The 21,695-nt window shown below is 47.7% G+C and overlaps 1 protein-coding gene across 9 annotated transcripts in view; it reads left to right on the top strand.

The window, feature by feature from the left end:
• Positions 1–21,695, top strand: part of PTPN3 (protein tyrosine phosphatase non-receptor type 3) — a 111,754-nt gene that overhangs the window by 47,874 nt on the left and 42,185 nt on the right. For all 9 annotated transcript variants that reach the window (XM_082696859.1, XM_082696856.1, XM_082696861.1 and 6 more), the window contains 8 exons: positions 342–394; positions 6,373–6,493; positions 7,628–7,715; positions 10,500–10,588; positions 11,686–11,749; positions 13,636–13,808; positions 17,216–17,350; positions 19,896–20,072. In XM_082696859.1, the coding sequence (XP_082552985.1) occupies positions 342–394; positions 6,373–6,493; positions 7,628–7,715; positions 10,500–10,588; positions 11,686–11,749; positions 13,636–13,808; positions 17,216–17,350; positions 19,896–20,072 (900 nt within the window). The remainder of the gene's footprint in view (positions 1–341; positions 395–6,372; positions 6,494–7,627; positions 7,716–10,499; positions 10,589–11,685; positions 11,750–13,635; positions 13,809–17,215; positions 17,351–19,895; positions 20,073–21,695) is intronic.

The raw sequence follows: 21,695 nt of genomic DNA, 5'->3' as shown, positions 1-21,695 counted from the left end.
CCCATTGATCTAAGAGTATAATTTTTCTCACGTTTCCTCTTAGTGATATGAGCCTGACCTTTCTTGACCAGCCAAAGCCTTGGCCAATATTAGACCTCTAGCTTCATGGTATTTGTATTAATGTGTATTATTTTAAACATGACAAAGTTCTCTTTTAATTGTGAATCAACAGCGTTACATTTATCTTTACTATTTGAGTTACATCCTAAAATTATCTTTATTACGGTTCATGATGTCTTTTTAATGGCTAATCTGAGAAAGAAGACAGGCTTTCCCCATCATGGCTGTTTCAGGCTGTCTTTGGCTCTTGTGACTTTGCTGATGTGTTTTTCTCTTGACAGGTTAACCTGCCCTCTTAACTCGGCAGTGGTTCTAGCATCCTATGCAGTACAATGTAAGTCACCAAGGGAGCGTTTCATGGGACAGACTCTTCTGACCAATGTATTAAGAAAGTCAGTGGCCTTTCCCGTTTGACCAGGTCACTTCCCCTCTTCCCAGGAATCCCGTTGGGCAAGCTTCTCTCTGGTTGTCGGGATGCTCCCACTTTCCCCCTGACTGACACACACTCTGCTGGCACTGGGACGTTGGTTAGGGAAGGTGTGGATGAGTCCATTCGACAGAAGTCACCTGTCACACAACGCATTAAGCAGACCCTCGCCCACATATTAGATCTCATCACAAACCTCAGTGGGGCAAATATTTCTACCATTCGCCTCTTACAGACGTGGAAAACAAGTCCCGTGGAAGCATATTGTGAGCCACATGTCTCCTTTTAAGTGTCTAGTACCCAGGGGCACCTGGGTGGCTCAGTGGGTTAAAGCCTCTGTCTTCGGCTCAGGTCATGGTCCCAGGGTCCTGGGATCGAGCCCCGCATCCGGCTCTCTGCTCAGTGGGGATCCTGCTTCCCTTCCTCTCTGCCTGCCTCTCTGCCTACTTGTGATCTCTGTCTGTCAAATTAAGTGTCTAGTACCCAGTATTAAAAAAGAAAACTAAACAGGTGAGATTAGCTTTAATATTTTAACTACTCCAGTCTATCCCACATATTATTCCATATATAAGCAATGTAAAAAAATATATAAGTAATGTAAAAATTTCCATATATAAGCAATGTAAAAATTAAAAATTAAGGTATTTTACATTTTGTTGTCCTATGAAGTCTTTGAAAACCAGCACATCTCAGTTTGGACCAGCCATGTTTCAAGGGCTCAGTGGCCATATATTGCTAGTGGCTGCCATGTTGGGTAGAAAAACCATATGGAATTTCCCATCAAGGCCTGCTTGAGCTTAAGAATCACTCATTCAGCAAAACTTTGCTGAGAATATATACCCCGTCGGGCACCATGGTAGATGCTGGCTGTGCACAGTGGAGAGAGTACCTAGCCAGAAGGAAGGCAAAGTATTGCTTCCCAGTTAGCCGTATGGCGTCAGGCAGACTTCCATGGGAGCCCAGGACTGAGGGAGGCCCCTGTCCCTTTCTCTGCATGGCGCACCGTCTTGGCCTGTTAGCCCTCTTGGCTGACGGTGTGGTAGGGAACGAAAAGTGCAAGATAGGTCTCAGAGCAGGTGCTGGCTGAATTACTCACTCTACTTTGGTCTCAGAGGCAAAGTAGCAAGAGGAGGCTGACCAGGACTCCAGAGGTGGCCTTAAGTCTGTCTGCACCCCCGGGGTTCAAGGTGAGGTGAAGGGCAAGGTGGCTGGGCCCACACTTGTCTGCCCACCTGCATGATACCAGGAAGTGGAGGATGGACTTTTAACAGTGACCCCACTCACTAGTGAGGGAAGACCTAGTATCGGTCTCCCCAGAGAGCCTGCATCTCCTCCCCAGTGGAAAACTGAGAAGAGGTGGCGCAGTGGTGGGTCTGGGTAGTTTGGAAAGTTCCCCTGTCCCTACGGTGCAGCTGGAACAGACCCAGCCATGTTGCATCCAGAAGGGAAGTCACATAGCCATAGTCAACCTGTATCCCTGCTAGTCTCTAGACCTCATGGCTTCCATCTCTGCCAGGCAGGTCGGCTGACGAAATCAGCTTTGCCACATCCCAGAGGGAGCCTGGTGTCCGTGGCTACAGCTTCTGCTTTGAGGGCTGGAAACACTTTTGGAAAGGACATAGCTTTGCACGCAGCCAGACTCAGTCTAAAGCCCGGCTTCTCCATTTGCCACTTAATGTGGCAATGGGGTAATCCCCTGAATCTCCATTTTTTTCGTCTGTAAAACGGAGGTGAGGACGGTGACTATAATAACTCAGAATTGGCTTTGTGAGTCAAACCACACGTGTGAGGCTGTCTCCCAACTGGAACCTCTGCACTTGGACCATTGCTGTTACCTGAGTCGACCAGAGCACACCTGACCATGTTATCTGGGTTTTGGCTCTTTGCCTCAGCTTGTTCTTCTGTCAAGTGGGGATAACACTGTTTACTTCATGGGGTCGCGGTGAAGAAGGGATGCGTTATTATGTGGAAAGCTCTCAGAATCGGGCCAGGCGTAAGGTGAGCGTTAACTCTCACTCTGTTTTCACGTCGGCCCAGGAGCAAGCTTTCTTTTTTCTTGGTTTTTTTTTTTTTTTTAAGATTTTATTTATTTATTTGTCAGAGAGAGAGCGAGCGAGAGCAAGCACAGGCAGACAGAGTGGCAGGCAGAGTCAGAGGGAGAAGCAGGCTCCCTGCGGAGCAAGGAGCCCGATGTGGGACTCCATCCCAGGATGCTGGGATCATGACCTGAGCCGAAGGCAGCTGCTTAACCAACTGAGCCACCCAGGTGTCCCCAGAAGCAAGCTTTCTAAAGAACATCTGTTGTAAACAATCAACTCTACTTTGAGTGAAATGTAAGACCCAAATGAGAAAATCCTACTCTAAGCTTCAGTGGTCAGGTTCCCCTCTGCAAACAAATGCCGGACCGGGGACTAAAAGAATTTACTGGCACCCAAAAATTAGAAACTAGTGTCCGTGGGAGCCTTGGCCTCACTGGCGTGCTCAAAAAAGATGGGTTGTCAGGCGAGCATTTTTAAGTATAAGCCCTTTATCCCTCTGCTCTCAGGAAGTACCTACGTATTTTCCCCCATACTTCTGTGCTCGCGTTCCTGTAAGGTGAATTCTTTAAGAGGATACTGTGGTATGTCTGAATCGTATCTGCGACATCTCACCGGATTGTCCCCACCGTGTGGCGGAGGGAGATAGGAGCAAATCAAGAGCGCACTTTCTTACTAGATAAAAAGACACATAGGCAAAGACTGTAGGTTGCTGGTGGTCTCAGGTATGGATGAGGCTCGAAGAATGAAATTTTTAAAAATCTGTATTTACTCTGTAATGTCCGTTGGCCTCCGTTGCATCCAGGTTCTGCACCCGCCTAAGGGTGAACGGATGAACAACGCACGGTCTCTCTGCAAGGCAAGGGGTCTCCTGCCCGGTGGGGAGGCATGGGTGGGCCAGCTGATGCTGACAGTGAGGGCGGGCACAGGGGGTGCTCTCCCTCCTGCGTGGGGGAGACATGAGCGTATCCGGAAAAGCTTCTTCGTCGTGACCCCTGAGAAGAACCTCCAAGGTCAAATGGGAGATGGATAAATAACATGCAAGGGGCTGATGTAAGGGACTTGCCGAACAGAACAGTTTAGCAGCTTGAAATGCTACACATTTGAGTGCCTAGAATATACTCTCTCTTTCCTGCACAATATAAAACATTAGCCAGAAGAATGTATGGAACTTAAGACAATGTATTTCCCGCATAAACGCTCATTTCCTTTTCTTCCTGCTATAATTAGCTTTTGTGTGTGGTGCTTCTCCACAAATAGGAAAGTGTATTACTCTGGAGGTTAGGGTCTCTGGTATAGTAAGTAGAGGAAGAGTATGGACTGTGGTCAGGGTGTAGGCTCCAAGTTCCCAGCTGAGCAAAGTGGGCAGGTCCCTTCTTTGAGTCTCCCTTCCCTTAACTATTTCTTGGGGATGAATGCAATGTCTGTCACTGGGTGGTCCTGAGCATCTGGTGGATCCATGGCTTTGAAACCATCATGGGACGCTCCCTATGCGCTCCGAGTTTTTGCAGATGACTGTTTGACTCTGTTTCCCTCTAGTGGTTAGCATAGCACTTTGCGCGGAGCGGGGGACTACTGTTTCTAGGGAAAACCACCCTACTGGGAGGTTCCTTCCTTCCAGATGTTTTTCGGTGACTTGACTGAAGACAGCCTTGCTATTCGTGTTCGTAGAAGGGCCCAGGGGTTGGAACTTGTCAGCTAATATAGATGACCCACTCAAATCTGAGAGAATCTCTACGAGCTAATGAAACCACCTGAGTAAAATTCAGTAGGACTCTCTGAGAGGCAAAGAAGGTCTCTTGCAGAATCTGGCTGCCTTCTGGGGACATGACCACTGTCCTCAGCAGATGGCTGGCCAGCACCAGCTCGGACCTGGCAAGCAGGCTGGTGGAGATGGTGAGAGCACCAGCTGGGGCACAGCTCACCTGGGTTCTGGTCTTGACTGCCGAGAGTGGCTTCTGTGAAGTGAGAGAAGTTCCTTCTCTCAACCAGTTTCTTTCCTTTATCTGTTTTGTATGTTTCTTCCCTTTTAAAATGAATTTACACAAGGTAATTTTAGGCTTTCTCAAGCTGTCTTCATTGGGGCTATGTCAGGGCATCCAAACTATTTCCTATAAACACATGTACACACTTCACCACGTACAGACTAGCCTGTAAGCCACGCTTGCGCTTCCAAAGTCCAGCCTTGACATTTCTGTCCATAGCTTAGCTGCATTTGGCTGGCCTTAACAGCCTGTGGTCTCCCCTTGGCCAAGTCTGCCTGCATAGATCGTTTGGCTTTCTGCCCTCTTGCCTGTCCAAAACTGAACTTTGTAGTAGCTTTTGTTTGGGGGAGTTCCAAGCACTGCATCTGTGAGCGCCCGCTGTGTGCCGTCCATAGGTGCCAGGCCCCGCAGATGAGTCTGCCTCACTCCCAACCCCCAGGGAAGACTGTAAGGAGGAAACAGCCCCTCATTACAGTGTGGATCTCATAGGGCACCTGTTAATGTGTGATGGCAACTGAGGGGGAGCAGGCCACACGGATGTAAAGAAAGACATGCTTGTGTCTCCCCTCTCATCTTTGTGATGAAATCTGCCTGGGCAGCGCCCCAGCTCCTTTCCTTCCCTTCTGAGATTGGCCATGAAGCATCACTGCAGCTTCTCCCAGTCCTCATCCTTGTGACACAGAAGGAGCTGTGTGATTTAGAAATCTGTCGACTGGGTGCCATGAAACGTCAGTCCTCAGGAGCCCCCTGGCACTGAAGCCAGCGGCAGGAAGAATTCTTCAAAACCTTTGGAAAGATCAAGCTTAATATTTTTTAAGAAAAAGATGAAAGCATCTCATTAAGAAAATGAAATACTGGATAATTTGCCCATCAGAACTAGAACTTGTTTTTCTCGTATTTTTACAAAGCAGGAAAACCTGAATCTTGGAGAAGAGAAGCAGGTGTCCTTGGGTCCCATAGCCAGATCCTTGGCTGTTCCACCCAGGGTCTTTTTTCCAGCCTCAACAGTCCAGACACGCAGGTGGTTTGAATCCTCGGGGCAGCCATGTACACGTGTACAGGTTGGCTACTGAACCACTCTCAGGAATACCAGTGATACCTTACACATCAGCGAGTCATGTTTGTAGAATGGTAGTTAAGGATCTTGAGGGAGAGGTGTTGTTTGGACCAGGGATGCATCTGATAATCCCTCTAGAAGGCCCTCTTCCTCTTCCCTTTGCTGTTGCAGGTTCCCTATGTTTCCCTGACTCCCCTAAGAAGGTTTCCTTCTTCCCAAGAGCTCTGCCTGCAGCCTTGCTGAGGCCCAGACCTATCAGCCCTACCCACTCCCATACCTCATGCCATCCCCCACTCTGTGCTTCCCAACACATCCTGGTTCCATTTCTTCTACATTTTTCCAAATTCCAGGGAGCTGGTCAGGGTGCCCTCTCTTCTGCCCACACCCATTGTTCTAGGGCAGGTTGGTCCAGTGTCATCATCGCCCTGGGGTATTAGAGAGTCCGTCTGCCTAGTGTCTGGTGGAGGGCGTGGTATTTTTGAGTGGGCTCTGTTCTGTGTAAATATCCAGGCTAGGGTATAAACTGCTGTGCTCGCCAGTCTGTGGGTTTCGAACAGGACCTAGCTTACACTGCTGGAACGTCTGGCCTCAGGGGAGAGAGCACTCAGCGGAAGCATGTGCGGTGGTACCGAGCCCATCTAGGGTTCTGTTAAAAATGTGGAATCTGGAGCAAATGAGTAGCTCTGTCTCACGTGGTGGTAGAACCTCTCGGAAGAAGGCTTCCAGGGCCTTTCTTGCGATGCTGTCCATGCTTGTGAATACAGACCAAACTGAAAAGGCAATTTCCTCCTTATTCTGTCTTCGTAGCTCACTTTGGAGACTATAATTCTTCCATCCATCATCCGGGCTATCTTTCCGATAGTCAGTTTATCCCAGATCAGAACGATGACTTTTTAACGAAGGTGGAATCCCTCCATGAGCAGCACAGGTGAGAGAAGGGGGGGCGGCCTCCTCTGGGAACCCCGGTCGGGCATTTCAGACCTCGTGTTTGCGTAGGTTTCATGTGTTTGCTTCCGTTTGTTCACGAGACCTCTTTTAAGTTGTCGGGGCGGGGGAGGGGGAGGCTTGTGAACCTTCGCGCTGTTACGCTAGCAGATACCTTTGGCATAACTAGTGTTTCTGTAAAGTGCAAAATCCAGTAAGAGTTTAGGGGGGTTTCCAGCATTCTTTTTTTAGGATGTCGTTAAAATCCGATAATTCCTAGGGGGAATGCCCTTTTTAAAGCTGACTGCCCCACAAATTGACCTACCAGGCAAACCTTTGAACAGTTGACCGCACTTAATAAAACAGACGGCTCCTTCAGGCCCCACGGAACAGACAGGCCGATGGACGAACGCCACCAGGCTGTGGGATTCCCACGTCCTTTCTGGGCTCAGGTCACGAAACGGCCTTCATTCCAGAAGGGAGCACCCGTCTTCAGCGGCTGCCTCGGGCCAAGCCTGCACTCCAGCAGCCACGCCGCCTTCTGGCCCCCTCGTCCTTTGCCTCATTTTATTCAAAGTTGCAGTGGCATCCGTTCAGTCCAGCTCAGATAAGGGCCCTCCCGACCGGGAAGGCCAGATCTCGAGGGCCCTGCCATTCTTGGGAAGGCTGGAAAAACAAAGGCCAAGCAACCAGCGTCCCTTCTAAAAGGTGCTGCCAGTCCTCCCTCCCAGAATTGTTTCCCAGGCAGAAGCCAGCATCCTAAAATAGGACAGTGACGTTTGAGGGTTTGAGGCTGCCGGAAGAATAGATAAAGGTAGAAAGACCTGGAGCGCCTATCAAGTAAGCAGCTCGGAACAAGGAAGGTGGGAATTTTAAAAGGTGGCTGTCTTCTGAATCTGAGGCCTGAGAGCCTACTGAGAAAGAGGTACTTACGAAAGGACTGAGCAGGCTAGATAAAGTCCCCTTCAGTAGAAAAGAAAAAGACCTGCTTTAGGGTCAGACTGTTTAAGATTAATAACATAAGGTATTTAATGACCTGACAGAAATGTTACCAACTTGGAGGGGGTTTTTGTTTTAAAAACTGGAGTTCTATACTCTACTGATTGGCAAACTCTGCATCTTCTCTCCTCTTCTGTAGTGGGCTAAAGCAATCAGAGGCTGAATCTTGCTTTATCAACATAGCACGGACTCTCGACTTCTATGGCGTGGAGCTGCACAGTGGTAGGGTAGGTACCCTTGACCCAGTCTGGTTCAAAGGTAACTTCCAGAAGGGTGAAAACTTCTTGAAACGACCTTTTCCAGTATTTAAAAAAACAAAAACAAAAAAACAACCTTTTTCAACAATATTCGGAAAGTTTATAAAGTGATGTTGAGTTTGGTTGGTTATCCAGTTTCTTTTTTCATGTCTCATGTTTCTGTGGGTTGGGGTGGTCACGGGGATTAGAAATGAGTAGTTTTTGTAAGATGATTTCATGTTATGGTTAAAGAAGCAAAAAGTATGTGTATCTATTTTCCAGGTGATACATTAGTGAACCAAGGTTTTTACTGTTTCATCTCAGTGCTGCTCAGAATATCACTAACTGCTCAAATATGACAGCTTTTAAAAATCATAGTGGTATGAACATGCAAACCAGTAAATATTTTAAATTGATTGTGACCTTTTAAATAAAACTAATATCCATCATCTACTGAGCACTTTCAAACTGTTGGACACTGTGGCTTGCTTATTTCTTGTAGTAATGCTATGAGGTGAGTATTATTACCCCCATTTTACAGATGGAGAAACTGATACTCAAGGACGTCTCAAAGGTCACATAGCACAGAAGTAACAGCTTCCATACATGACCCTGGCACTGTCTAATCGGCATCTGATCTTTATATTTTTACCAGTAATTGGCCCCCATCATATCCAAAAGGAAGCAAATATTGGTTGAACACCTAATAGGTACTAGTCATTGCTCGAGATGCTCTTCATGAGATCCCAAGTTCTCATTTAAAGACTATATAGCAACCTTGTGAAGTCAGTATGCTAATCATCCCATTTTACAGTGAGAAAATGGAGGCTCAGAGAAGTTGAGTAAATGACCAAACTTTCATCTGTAGAATATTTCTGCAATTCATAGACACGCTTTCATCTCTTTTGTGTCCCTTCAATCCTGTAAGTGTGTGACAGGCAAGTTATGACCTAAGTAATAAAGTAGGAAAAATATATGGGATCAACTTTGGGGCTTGACGGTTGATTTTTATTACATTTGCAGATAATAACTTGTCATAGAATGTTGCGGAGAACTTTCTGCCGTGGTGAAGTGGGCTTTCTGTGTGTCTGAGTTGAGTGCTCTCCCCACCACCCGGGTCCCATGAGACACCTCAGGCCAGATGATTACCTGCCTGGCTGACACCTCCCAGGGGATCGGAGGGCGTTGGGTTATCTTTGGTTATGCTGGATCTTCTGAAAACCCCTAAATATCAGTAACCTGATCCCATAAAGTTCGTTCTGCAGCAGTGCAAAAGCTGCAGTGTGGGTCCCAGAGACCCTGCAGGGGCCTCCCTCCTTACAGCGGGACTCAGCCGCCAGGTTGCTTCCGTCCCATGGCTTCACCAGCTCCACCCGTGGCCTCATGCTTGTGACACAGGAAGAGGAAGCTGGGAAATTGCACAGCACCTCTTAAATGGTTCAGCCCAGAAGAGACCCATCACTTCTCCTAGAACACTGACCACGACTAGTCATACGACCCTGCCTTCTACACGTACAGCTGGGGAATGTGAGGACAGCGTGGGAATTTAGTGAACAGGGACTGTCTCCAGATGAGCTGCGTGTAACGTCCGTTGGGTGCCCAGTAGCGCATGTTCTCTGGACTTCTGCCTGTATCAGCACTGTTTTCTCTGGCTAGTTTCTCTGATTCCCTGTGTTCGCATCAGTGTTCACAAGTGATTTGTCCCGCCGCCTCTTGGGAGGCAAAAGGGAATGAAAGTTTATTACACCTGCCGTGTGTTCTGTAATTTCAGCCCGAAAAAACCCTTGGAGAGGTGGCTTTGATAATCCTTATTGTACAAAGGGAAAAAATGAGGCTCAGGAGCCCAAAATAACAGTTTTAGTAAGCGGCGAACCTAACGTTCACACTCACTGATAAGTCAGACCGTGCCCCACTCCTTTTTTAATATAATTACAAGTATCTGATTGGGTATTTTGGGATATAGATGACTCAGGGGAAGGAACCGTTTTATTTTTAAATTTTACTGTACTCACCTTTTTCTGAAATGGATTTGAACACCTTATAGTTACTCTGTCTTCCGTATTTTCATTGTCTATGGCAATGTGTAGCACACAGGCTCTTTTTTTTTTTTTTTTAAGATTTGATTTATTTATTTGACAGAGAGATCACAAGTAGGCGGCGGGGGGGGGGGGATGCAGGCTCCTCACTGAGCAGAGAGCCTGATTCGGGGCTCAATCCCAGGACCCTGAGATCATGACCTGAGCCGAAGGCAGTGGCTTAACCCACTGAGCCACCCAGGCACCCCCAGCACACAGGCTCTTAATGAAGGTTGAGTGTATCTGATTTATAGGCAATATTTCTTTGTTCATTGGGTTTAAAGTCAGCAGTCCTATGCTTCACGACAACAGATAGCTAACGCCTTTCCAGTGATGGGAGTGGAGATTGGTGGAGAGCTGTGCGGAGGGCAAGGTCTTCCTGATGCTAGCATAGCATCCAAATGTTGCAAACGTATGATTATTGGATGCTCACGGCAGGAGTCTGTGGTGTGATGGGTGCCCTGCTTGGCAACTCTCTGAGCCGGCGGGAACCAGCTGTTGCTCTCAGGTGGCGTGTGTTCACTTTAGATGAGTCTGATGCTGAGTACTTGGATCTGAAGTGTCCCGTGCCTGTTTTCCATAAGCTTTTCCCTTTGGCGCGTATACATACTGCTGTGTATAAAAGCATGGGTGCTTGACTGGTTGGAGGGCATCAACATGACTGCAACATGCCGTGCATCTGAGCTCTTCCCTTTTCCAGGATCTGCACAATTTAGAGCTAATGATTGGGATTGCTTCTGCGGGCATCGCCGTGTACCGAAAATACATTTGCACAAGTTTCTATCCTTGGTAAGTGCGAACCGCTTCTAATTATTTTCTGAATCATGCCTTAAAAATATGCTGAACAAAAGAAATGTTGTCTCTAATTTTAAATTTTTATTTCTGAAGGCAGGATGGAGACTTTACCCCCTAGGTTTTCCCCTCCGACCTGGGGGGGTTGACCCAGATTCAGTACTTGGGCAAAGTAAGCTGGGTTTTTCCCGGCATCTCCTTCCCCTAGTCACTGTGTGGTTTGGGATGCTGTGTGGAAACATGGATAGAACGGTGCAAGGCAGGTTTTGGAGTGAAGGAGTCCTGGACAGTGCACTGACCAGAAGTCCGAGGACTTCCTCTGTGCAGGAACTGTATTGTCAGTGTGGCTCCTTAGTTATAAGTTGGACTTTCACCAAGTGTTCAGACTTGAATCCTCACAAGACCACTCTGGAAAAGGCCGTGCTTTCCAAGGCCTTTGTAGCGCAGGACTTGAGGGCCCAGGCTCAGATCCACGCATTCCTAGTTGGATGATCCCGAGCACTTCAGTGAGGTCACTGAGCCTCAGTTTTGCCATCTGAAAACTGGGTATACTCCTACATTTCAGGACTGTTGGAAGGCCTAGTTGAGGGACTGCTAGCAAAGCTTTTAGTAGGGGACCTGGCATATAGAAATGCTGTCCGTCGGGGCTATCATCGTGTTCTCAAGCACACAATAGAGATGCTGCTTGACACACAGTAAGTACCAGAGCTGGGATGTGGACCCAAGTCTGTCTGGCTACTGTCCGTCCTCCTGCTGCTCCGCACTGCCCTCAGCTGTCCTCCCCGGGCACACACCAGCCCAGGCAGAGCTGCGACCTCACCAGAGCAGCTGACCGCAGAGAGAGCACATGGCCCGTGGTTCTTGTTATTTTAAAGTTACATCATAATCCAGCGGCCCCTGTGTGGTACTCAGCTTCAGTCAGCTCCTTGGCATCTGGCTGAGGCGACAGGCTGCCGTCACTCCTACCCTGAGGTAAACTCAGGAAGCTGCGACCCCACGCTCCTCGTGATCACAGAGCAGAAGACACACGTCGAGCGATGTCAGCTGCTGCCTGGCTCTCCCTCAGTGCATTCTGTGTGCTTTATTTCTTGCAGGGTGAACATTCTAAAAATTTCTTTCAAAAGGAAAAAGTTCTTTATTCATCAGCGACAGAAACAGGTGAGTTATGTCTGCGCTTGCTTTGTTTTTTGTGTTTGTAGCCACTTTATAGCCGTTAGTTCTGCGGTAGGGGATGGCAGCTGGCTGTGTGGGTGACTGGAGAAAGAGCTTGGTGTGTGCTGTGCAGAAAATGGAAACCGGAGTCCCGAGTTCCCGCTAGAATTCGTGGCTTATCGGGTTGGAGATGTAACTTGCTTGGGAGGCCATGACAATAGGTTTGGATCTTCAGTGCTCCACCTGCCCTGACCAGCTGGGTAGGCTCCTTAACGTCCCCTGCCCAAGCGACCTTGTTCCGGCAATGCAGCAGTACCTGCCTCTCAGGGGATCCCGAAGGTTAAGTAAAAGAGCACTGGTCAGAGCACTTGGCATGAGCCTACAAGGGGTGGCAATAAATGTCAGCAAGATGAGGTTCTTCCCTTAACGTGTTTCTAGTGCATAGTAAGGGGACCTGGGTCGCTCTGTCAGTTGAGTGTCTGATGTCAGCTCAGGTCATGATCTCAGGGTCCTAGAATCAAGCTCTATGGCAGGCTCTGTGCTCTCTCTCTCTCCCTCTCTCTCAAATAAATAAAATCTTTTAAAAAATAAAATAAAATGGGGCACCCGGGTGACTCAGTGGGTTAAAGCCTCTGCCTTCGGCTCAGGTCATGATCTCAGGGTCCTGGGATGGAGCCCCACATCGTGCTCTCTGCTCAGCGGGGAGCCTGCTTCCTCCTCTCTCTCTGCCTGCCTCTCAGCCTACTTGTGATCGCTGTCAAATAAATAAATAAAATCTTTAAAAAAATACACAGCAACCTTTGCATGTGTCTCCTAAGAGGAGACCACTGCTCTCCAGATGACTGCGGTTAAAGAAGAGAACTTGAAGGTATGGACGCTGAGGCTCCCACAGCTACCCAGGGAGGAGCTAGTATTCTAATCGGGGACACCTGCTTTTTCCACGACCCCACGCTCTGTCCTGTTGTGCTCTGTATTTTTCACTTACTGTCCTTATGTTCATTTCCCAGGGTTTCAGAGATAATATGTTCTTAAAATGGCTTCACCTAGCATGGAATGAGGACACGCAAGGACACACGGAAATGAGGACAGTAAAGCCCAGAGCAAACTAGGACTAGAATCTGGGTCTCCTGCCCCCCCCCCATTGCAAGATTGAAGGTGGCCCCAAAATGTACGAGGTGGTAATTTAGCATGAAAACAGAAAACTGAAGTAGGATGAAAGTCAAGGAAGTCATTAAAGTGAGGATATGTGAGCACTCGATTTAGCTCCGTGCTTGGGGGACAAAGGGAGAAATCCAGAGGCTTATAAAGTCCCAAGTTTCAGGTAAATGGAAGAGTATTTCTTCAGGAGAGATCTTCCCAGAGCTAATTTTTGAAAGAAATGTATCACACAGCCTTTTTTCTGGTTGTTCCAAATATATCCAACCCAGGAGTGTAAGTACATTTGAAATCAGAATCTTCACAAAGGATCACAAGTAATGGTGAAGAGTAGAGTCAGGGGACGCCTGGGTGGTTCAGTCCTTGGGCATCTGCCTTTGGCTCCTGGGTTTGAGCCCCGCCTCGAGCTCCCTGCTCAGCGGGAAGCCTGCTTCTCCCTCACCCACTCCCCCTGCTTGTGTTCCCTCTCTTGCTGCCTCTCTCTCTTTAAAAAAAGAAAGAAAGAAAAGTTGAAAAAAAAAAAAAAGAGTAAAGTCATCTTTACCGCATTAATAAGCTGGTTAACAGAGCCTGTTCCTGACCCTGTCACACTGGTTTGTGGCCTCGGGCATTTTGAAGCTGGTTTTCCACTGTCTGTTGCATCGTAGCCGACGACCACTGATGTGGGTTTAGAATCCCTGTGAGCCTTTGCTCCTTCCGCTGTGCAGGTGAAACCTCTACTGTGTTTTTCCTCCCAGACTGAATCCAGGGAACATATCGTGGCCTTCAACATGTTAAATTACCGATCTTGCAAAAACTTGTGGAAATCCTGTGTCGAGCATCATACGTTCTTTCAGGCAAAGAAGCTACTACCTCAGGAAAAGAATGTTCTGGCTCAGTACTGGACTATGGGCTCTAGGAACCCCAAAAAGTGAGTATTCTTGAGGGTATCCACGGTAGACTGAGATGTGACTGTGTCCCCGTCACCGCCGGGTAGGGAACATCCTTGGGGGAAGGGGTTGACAGCTCTCCAAGGGGAGCTGCGTGGCTCCAAGTGTCTCAGGGGCAACAGCGTCTCCTTCCACGCATAACTCAGCTGCTGCTCATGGTTCCCATGCCTCCTTTCTGCCTCCGCAGCTCGGCTGTTCTGGGAGTGTCCAAGCAGCCCGAATTACAACTAGTCCCACAGCGTGTCGCAATAAGGGAAGCCCATGTCCGTGACTCTGAGGGTCGTCCTGCTGCTAAGAACACCTCTCCCACAGAATGTTAATTCCATACAGTGCTCCCGAATAATGCATGAGCAGAAATCAGGCTTCCCAGAGTCAAGTGACATTGGGATATACTACATATCACAGTCACAAAATAACAGTAATCATGAAAACTGGCAATCGAGTGTTTACTTGGTACCGTGCACATACTTAATTATATTTAAATTACATTTAAATCCTATGTGTACTGATATCTACAGGAATGATAATCAGAATATTTAATGAGTAGTGCAGTGAAAGAAATTTCTCTTCTAAAATTTTCACTTTAGAGTGTATTTCCTAAATGAATCCTGCAGTTTATGTTTTTGTGTATTTATTCTAAGACTGCCCTCTAAGTATAAGATCTAGTAGAAATGATCAAGCTACTGTAAACGGTCGGTTGGTTTGAAAAAATTGTTTTCATAATTTTGTTGTTGATGTGGCTGTTACTAATGAAACAGGGGCCCCTGTCTAAGCCATTATCTGATATGTGGGACTGTATCAGACTATTTTCGTGACATTCCCATTACATTGATAATCATTAGGTAAGCTTTTTATAGATCCAGTAAGCAGTGAATTTCTGTTAGTATCAGTGATAGTATTTATGGCGCTAAGTGTTCTCTCTCAGCTTCTGATGAAACAAAACCAAATATATTTTCAAAGTTTCCAGCTCATATAATATTATCTAGTATTCTATATGCTTAGTGGCTCTTACTGAACATGTCACAGACTCAACTTTATGGGAATTTGCCGTTCACTTTAGTTGGACCTAAGCCTTCGGGCCAGCTGACAGGACTGGATAGTGAGCAGTTGAAAGCCAGGACTTTGCTGAGTAGACTGAGTTCAGAATTTACTGTTCAAATTTCCTCATTTCTGTCACATACAGCCAACACAGAGTTGGGGGTGAGGTGGGCAGGTTCTGTAAGAGAATAAACAACCCCTATTTTGGGTACAGTAAAACAACCAACCATCTTGGGGTGCCTGGGTGGCTCAGTCGGTTAGGCGTCCAACCCTTGATTTCAGCTTATGTAATGATCTCAGGGGTTTAGACTGGGGTTTCTCAGCCATAGGCAGCTGGTGGCCGGGCTGGGCTGCAGATCCAAGAAGACTGGGCTCCCATGCCTGATGGAATGATTGGACGTCTGGACCCCCCTGGACCCCTTCCTTCACTCTGTTCTCAGGGCCTCTTCATGTGTGCTCTCCAGCAGGGGAGTTGGATGTCTTATGCAGAAGTTCAGGGCTCTGAGGGCAGAAGCACCCAGTCATCTTCAAGGCCAGGCCCGGAACGGCCACAGCTCCTCTCGGTCAGAGCCGTGACAGGCCAGCCCTTTCAAGAGTCCCACATTCAAGAGTCCAAGAACTTGAGCCATTTTTAATCTACCACTGGGGGTCAGTGATTTGGGGACACAGGTCAGCAGTTCTTCACTGCAAAGACCAACTCCATTGTATTGCAGATTTTAGCCCTCGCTGTGTCCATTTTATAGATGAGAAAATTGAGGTTTGCTTCTATGATTTGCCCAACCCTAGAGCTACGCCTACATATTTGCATGTGGGGCCTCCTGATAGAGGTTCCACATAAAAGGAACTGGTTCAGTATTTTGCAAGCATAAGGGACAATGAAACACTTTTTTTCCCCTAAAGAGTATCTATTAATAACTTGTGACACATACCTTGGGGAACTACGACATTAAACTTTTAAATCCTCTTTCTCCCCTTGTTCTGAGGCAAGGTTCTCAATCAATGCTGATTTGCTTTCTGATGTAGATTCTCCTGGTGATTCTGCTGTGAACATTTTGATCAGGGTGACAGTGATATTCCTTACTGTAATTGAGTAGCTTGATATTTTCAGGAGAGTTTCACGTTCTTCTGGGTTTTTTGTCCCACTCTTTTTGTTTGTTTGTTTGGCTTATTGGTTTTAGGCTGCAAGGAAATGCATGGAATGTTTTTGTGTTTTTGTTTTTTTTGTTTTTTATATTTTATTTATTTATTTGACAGAGATGCGAGAGAGAGATCGCAAGTAGCCAGAAAGGCAGGTAGGGAGGGTGGGAAACAGACTTCCTGCTGAGCAGAGAGCCCGACACGGGGCTCGATCCCAGGACCCTGAGATCATGACCTGAGCTGAAGGCAGAGGCTTAACCCACTGAGCCATCCAGGCACCCCTGGAATGTTTTGATAAGACCTTATAACATTGCTTAAAATGTAGGAATGGCATGGGGCACATGGGTAGCTCAGTTGTTGGGCATCTGCCTTCGTCTCAGGTCATGATTTCAGGATCCTGGGATCAAGCCCCACATTGGGCTCTCTGCTCGGTGGGGAGCCTACTTCTCCCTCTCCCATTCCCCCTGCTTGTATTCTGTCCCATGGTGTCTCTCTCTCTCTCTCTTTGTGTCAAATAAACAGATAAACTCTCTTTAAAAAAAAAAAAAAAATGTAGGAATGACAGAACTGGATTTCCTTTAAAGTGACTTCAAACCCCGTCCCTCAAAGAATTCATTCCTTGGAGGTCTAGATGGCTAAGATTTCAATTCTCTAGGTATAAATAGAACATGGACGTTAGCTCCGAGGAAGCCTGTTCGTACAGCACGGGGCATGGAGCGCCACCACTGGAACATATTCTCGGGCCTTCTTTCAGAGAGTTCTCTCTGATTTATAGCTTATGGCTTCTGCCAGCTCGGATGACAAAAATCACCTTCCTGGAAGGATGGTTAATGTTTGTGTTCATGCCATTGTGAGTGACGTGAAAAATTGCTTGAAGTTATTTGAACTGTTTTTGTGTTAGCCTGAAAATACCTTCTCATCTCCCCGTAAGGTTTGGTTCTCTTCTGAGCGCCAGTTTGTTGTTTACAGTAGTAGGGCCAAATACGTTCACCAGAAGCAGAGAAACAAGGAAAGGCCAGAGCAGAAGGGAACCACTGTGGACCTCGTACCTCCACCCCTTGTAACCTTGGCTGGTGTCTGTCATCCAGGAGCTAATAACCCAGCCCTCCGCCAGGGAGGGAGCGTGCGTGGAGAGACTGTTGCTTTTATGGTGTAATTTCTTGTTGAACATGTCTGTCCGCGTAGAAAGTGAACCTTGCTTCTGGTTTTTCAGGTCTGTAAATAACCAGTATTGCAAAAAGGTGATTGGAGGAATGGTGTGGAACCCAGCCCTGCGGAGATCATTATCAGTGGAGCACTTAGAAACCAAGAGCCTGCCTTCTCGTTCCCCTCCTATCACTCCCAACTGGTACGTCCTCCTGTGGTTTGTTTTGGTACTAGCCACCAGTAGAAATTTTATCTCTCTTAAAAACTCAGCTTCCTAAGTCTTCCCAAGATAGGTGACCCACAATCAAGGTTTGTGTTGCTTGCTTGGCTCTTATGGAACGAACGGTTTACTGTTTTCATGACACACACAGGCCTCGCTCAACATTTTCCTTAGTGTGTGGAGCTGGGATGTTCTTGTTTTTAAGAAGTCGTTTGGTCTGAATTGCAGAACTACAGCCTACTGAAAAGGCCCCCTCTTGGAATTAGAGTACACACTGGCATAGTAACATTCTGGGAAATCCTGTGATAAGGAAGCACACCGAGCTTAACATCGTCTGTGTTCCGTTAGCATCACACAAAATAAACGTCGGGAAAACCTAGTAAAGGGTCGCCGGGTAGGGTGTGTGGCCCTCCGCAGCAGGAGCAGACGCCCGTGGGGAAGTAGCCTGGCAGCGTTTTAAGAGAATGGCTTTAAAGGAAGAAAGTGGCGGTTGGCAAAGTGGGAAGGACAGCATGTGGCCGCATCACCCGGCCTCAGATTTGGGCCCTTTTGTTAACTCACAAGTTTCTTTACCTCTCTGGTCTCAGTCTTCCCATCTGTCAAAGGGTTCAAAAATCACCCAAATGATTGAACAGTGCACAAGTGCTTTGTAAGTAGAAAAAAAAAATCAGGTGGAATTCTTATTGTATTGTATTCGAATGTTCCTCAGAGACACCAGGCCAGTTCTGTGAACCCGTCCAGAATGGCCGGGCGCCATCCGGAGGAGGGGAAACCAAGCCAGAAACCTTGCCCCAGCTCCCCGCTGGCCTGGAGAGCATGGCTCTGTATTCATGCCATAAAAGATGCAGGTGGACCTGTAAATGACCAAAGAGAGGCCTAGTAGGACTAAGGGAGATTCCAACAGGCATAAAATGGGGCTGCTGTGCAGGGCCCCTGGCTGGGGACCTCCCCCGCCCCCAACCCCCAGGGCCGGATGCAATAGGCAGAGATGCCGATGGTATGTGGTGTTAGAGATCCTGGCATAACTGAGTAGATTTGTTTCTTGGTTTCCCAAGATTTCGGCCCCTCATTTTAAAGTGGTAAATCTGTGCTGTAACATAGCAGCTTAATTTGTCTGGAAGCCTCTGGGGGCAGTGATGCCAGGGCCCCAGAGCGGAGGCTCAGGACGGCATCCAGGAGAACAGCGGGGTTTGATGTCGCCACACCCGTGGCCGGGAGCTTTGAGTGCTATTTATAGGTCCCCTTCTGAGGAGTCACGAGCCTTTCTTCCCTGCTCCGGACACAGTATTATTGATTATCTGGGCCCCGGGGGAATGGGAATAGCGGAGGCCCTGACAGTGTCCAGGAGACATGGTTAAGGAAGAAGAAGGCAGAAAAACGGAGAGAAAGTAGAAGGCTCAGCAGCCCGGAGTCACCCACTGCAGGAGCTGATGCCCAGGGGCCGCGCCAGTGGTCCAGAGAACACGGCTTCATTGGGTCATTCTCAGGAGCAGGTGGGTACAGCTGAGGCCCAGAGAGGTGGTGTGAGTTGCCTAAAGCCACACAGCAGCTGCTGCTGTTGGAGAAACAGGGTGGTGGTGCCATGCCCATCTAATAGGGCATAGAGGCTGTATTTTTAAAAGCAAACATTTCGGGGCGCCTGGGTAGCTTAGTCAGGAAGCATTTGCCTTGGGCTCAGGTCATGATCTCCGGGTCCTGGGATCGAGCCCTGGCTTCCTCTCCCTCTGCTGCTCCCCGTGCTTGTGTTCTCTCATTCTCTCTCTCTCTGTCCAATAAATAAAAATGTTAAAAAAAAATTTCCTCTTGGATTAAGTGAAATTCCATGAAGGGATGAAGTTGAAGTAAGGTTTTGGTTTTGCCAAAAACTGTATTTTGGCTGCTGCTGCTGCTGTTGCTTCTTTTTTTTTTTTTTTTTTTAAATTTTGTAAATTTTATTCATTTATTTGACAGAGAAAGAGCACAAGCAGGGGGAGCAGCAGACAGAGGGAGAGGGAGAAGCAGGCTAGCCATCGAGCGGGGAGCCCAGTGCAGGGGTCGATCCCAGCACCCTGAGATCACGAACCAAGTGGAAGGCAGATGCTTACCCTCCTGAGCCATCCGGGCACCATGTATCTTGGCTTCTAAACCCGTTACTTAATACTGGTGTTCGAACGAATCCGAAGCATTGACCAGTAGTCAGGATAGTCTGTTATTTGTGCCCTGAGACCTTGAGACTTCCTAGGAGGATACTTTACTCTAAATCAACCTCGCCACTTCCCAAAGGGCATAAATTAATCTCATCGGCCTGTTTTTATAGCCAAAGCTACCATGCTGGGGGCTACGGCGTGGGGGCTGAGAGTCTGGAGGACTGGTGTGGCCCTGGGCGGATCCCAGTGTGGCAATGAGTTAACCGGTTCTTAATTTCCAACAGCGCGAGCCAAGGCATCCTTAGAAAGGTCAGGGCACAAAGTTAGATCCCTGATGCCTGGTAAAGTTTTTAAGTGGAATTTGCTTTCAACACTTCACACTTGACCTTGCCCCCACGCAGGCGAAGTCCTAGGCTCCGGCACGAAATCCGAAAGCCTCGACACTCTTCTGCAGATAACCTTGCGAACGAGATGACCTACATTACGGAAACCGAAGATGTGTTTTACACATACAAGGGCTCCCTGTCCCCCAAAGACAGCGAATCGGAGGTTTCTCAGAACCGAAGCCCGCACCGAGAGTAAGAAACATGTTCTCTTCTTTGTATCTGTGCATTTTGGCTGTGGAGGGATTTGCTCAGACCCAGAGATGGCCATTTAAATCAAGGGCTGGAGCCTGCAGCCAGCTCGTCCGCTGCCCTCTGCCTGAGTCAGAGTGTCCTTCCACCACAGGGGGGACAAGCTGTACGCCTGGGGTCTCAGGCTTGCACTTTTTCTTGTATACTCTCCACAGACATGTTAGCTCACTTGAACCGTCTCTACTTGATGAGCAAAGCCCTGTTTTAATTAGTACATGTTCCAGAGCGATAGCTAGGTTAATCTGAATAACAGTATTTCTCTAGATTGCCAAAGTTTCAACCACTGCAAGGTTTCTGGGTCACAGGAGATAGGCTTACTTAGGCCCATCCACAGAAAGCCTTCTCAGATCCTCAGATCCGCAGTGTGCCCTCGGGGGTTTTATGGGGAGAGGGGCTCGCCTTTAATGAATCATTAGTGTAATGCAAAAACATGCAAAGACCATCGCCTGCATTTTTGTTAACTTTTTGTTGACAGTTGGGGTTAAATTCTTTTATGTCCCCACTTTCCCTTTGTTAAATGTGACAGACTCCCTTCACATCTCAAGGCCAGGGGAAAAAAGGTCTTTCCAAAAGTTCTGGGTTGAGTGCTTTTATGATTCAGTTAGCTGTATTGAATTCACTCGTTCCTTCTGTCTTGATGAGCTGGGAACTCCCCGGTTGGCTCAGTTGCTTGGGCTTCCCTCCCTCCAGCTTCTGACAGAGCCCCTGCTCTTCTTCACCTTTTTCATGGGTCTTACTTTTTTCTCTTAATGAATTCACAGTCCTACGCGATCTATACGTTGTAGAGTAAGCGATCTCAAAATCAAGTTTTTGCAGTGGACAAGACCTAATCATAGATAAAATGACAAGTATGAGACGACCGGGTCAACCATTAGGAAGTCAACCGTAGGCATGGAGTATTGATGCTGTTTAAGTGCCATACTCTACCGGAAATCTGGAACATAATGCCTCCCCTAATGGCACAGGATTAGCGAGAAGGCACTTTAGTTAATCTGTAAATTTTTACCACTCTAGCTGGTAGGCTTAACGCACTCAGCACACCCTGACTGTGTTCTGGACTTCGCAGGTGAATTGCAAATCTGGCTTCCCACTTATTGAAAGGTTGTTACCTCTCTATTGTCCCTGACCGCAGCAAATGTGGTTTCTAGCTTATCTGTGTTCTTAACACCTCTGGTTAAATAATTCTCTCGTCACTGTTTCCTTGTGACCTGAGCTCGGGTGATGCTTTTGTTGAAACGATCCCTATCTCTTGCTCCAACTTGCAGGCCTGTTGAAGTGACAATGTGGAAGGGTGTGCGTTCCTTCGTGTGACACCATGGCTTTGCCAACCTAGATAGACAAGGCAAGAATGCAGGCCTGCATGGTTTGAGCCAGTTTGAGTCGGCCACGGGGTTGTGTAGCTTTCGGGAAAGGAGAAAGAGGGTTTGGGAAATGGATCGAGGGCTCTGGGAAGCTCAGTCTCACACCCTCCCTGGCACCCCTTCCTCTTGTGGTTTGCAGCCCTGTCATGGAATTGGGGACTGTCCAGACTCCCGTGGTCCAGGGTAGCAGATTCAAGTTTCTTAA

This window comes from Mustela nivalis (assembly GCF_964662115.1).
Source record: "Mustela nivalis genome assembly, chromosome: 13".
Classification (NCBI taxonomy): domain Eukaryota; kingdom Metazoa; phylum Chordata; class Mammalia; order Carnivora; family Mustelidae; genus Mustela; species Mustela nivalis.
The sequence above is the reverse complement of the archived record's forward strand: the minus strand, read 5'-3'. Positions and strand labels throughout refer to the sequence as shown.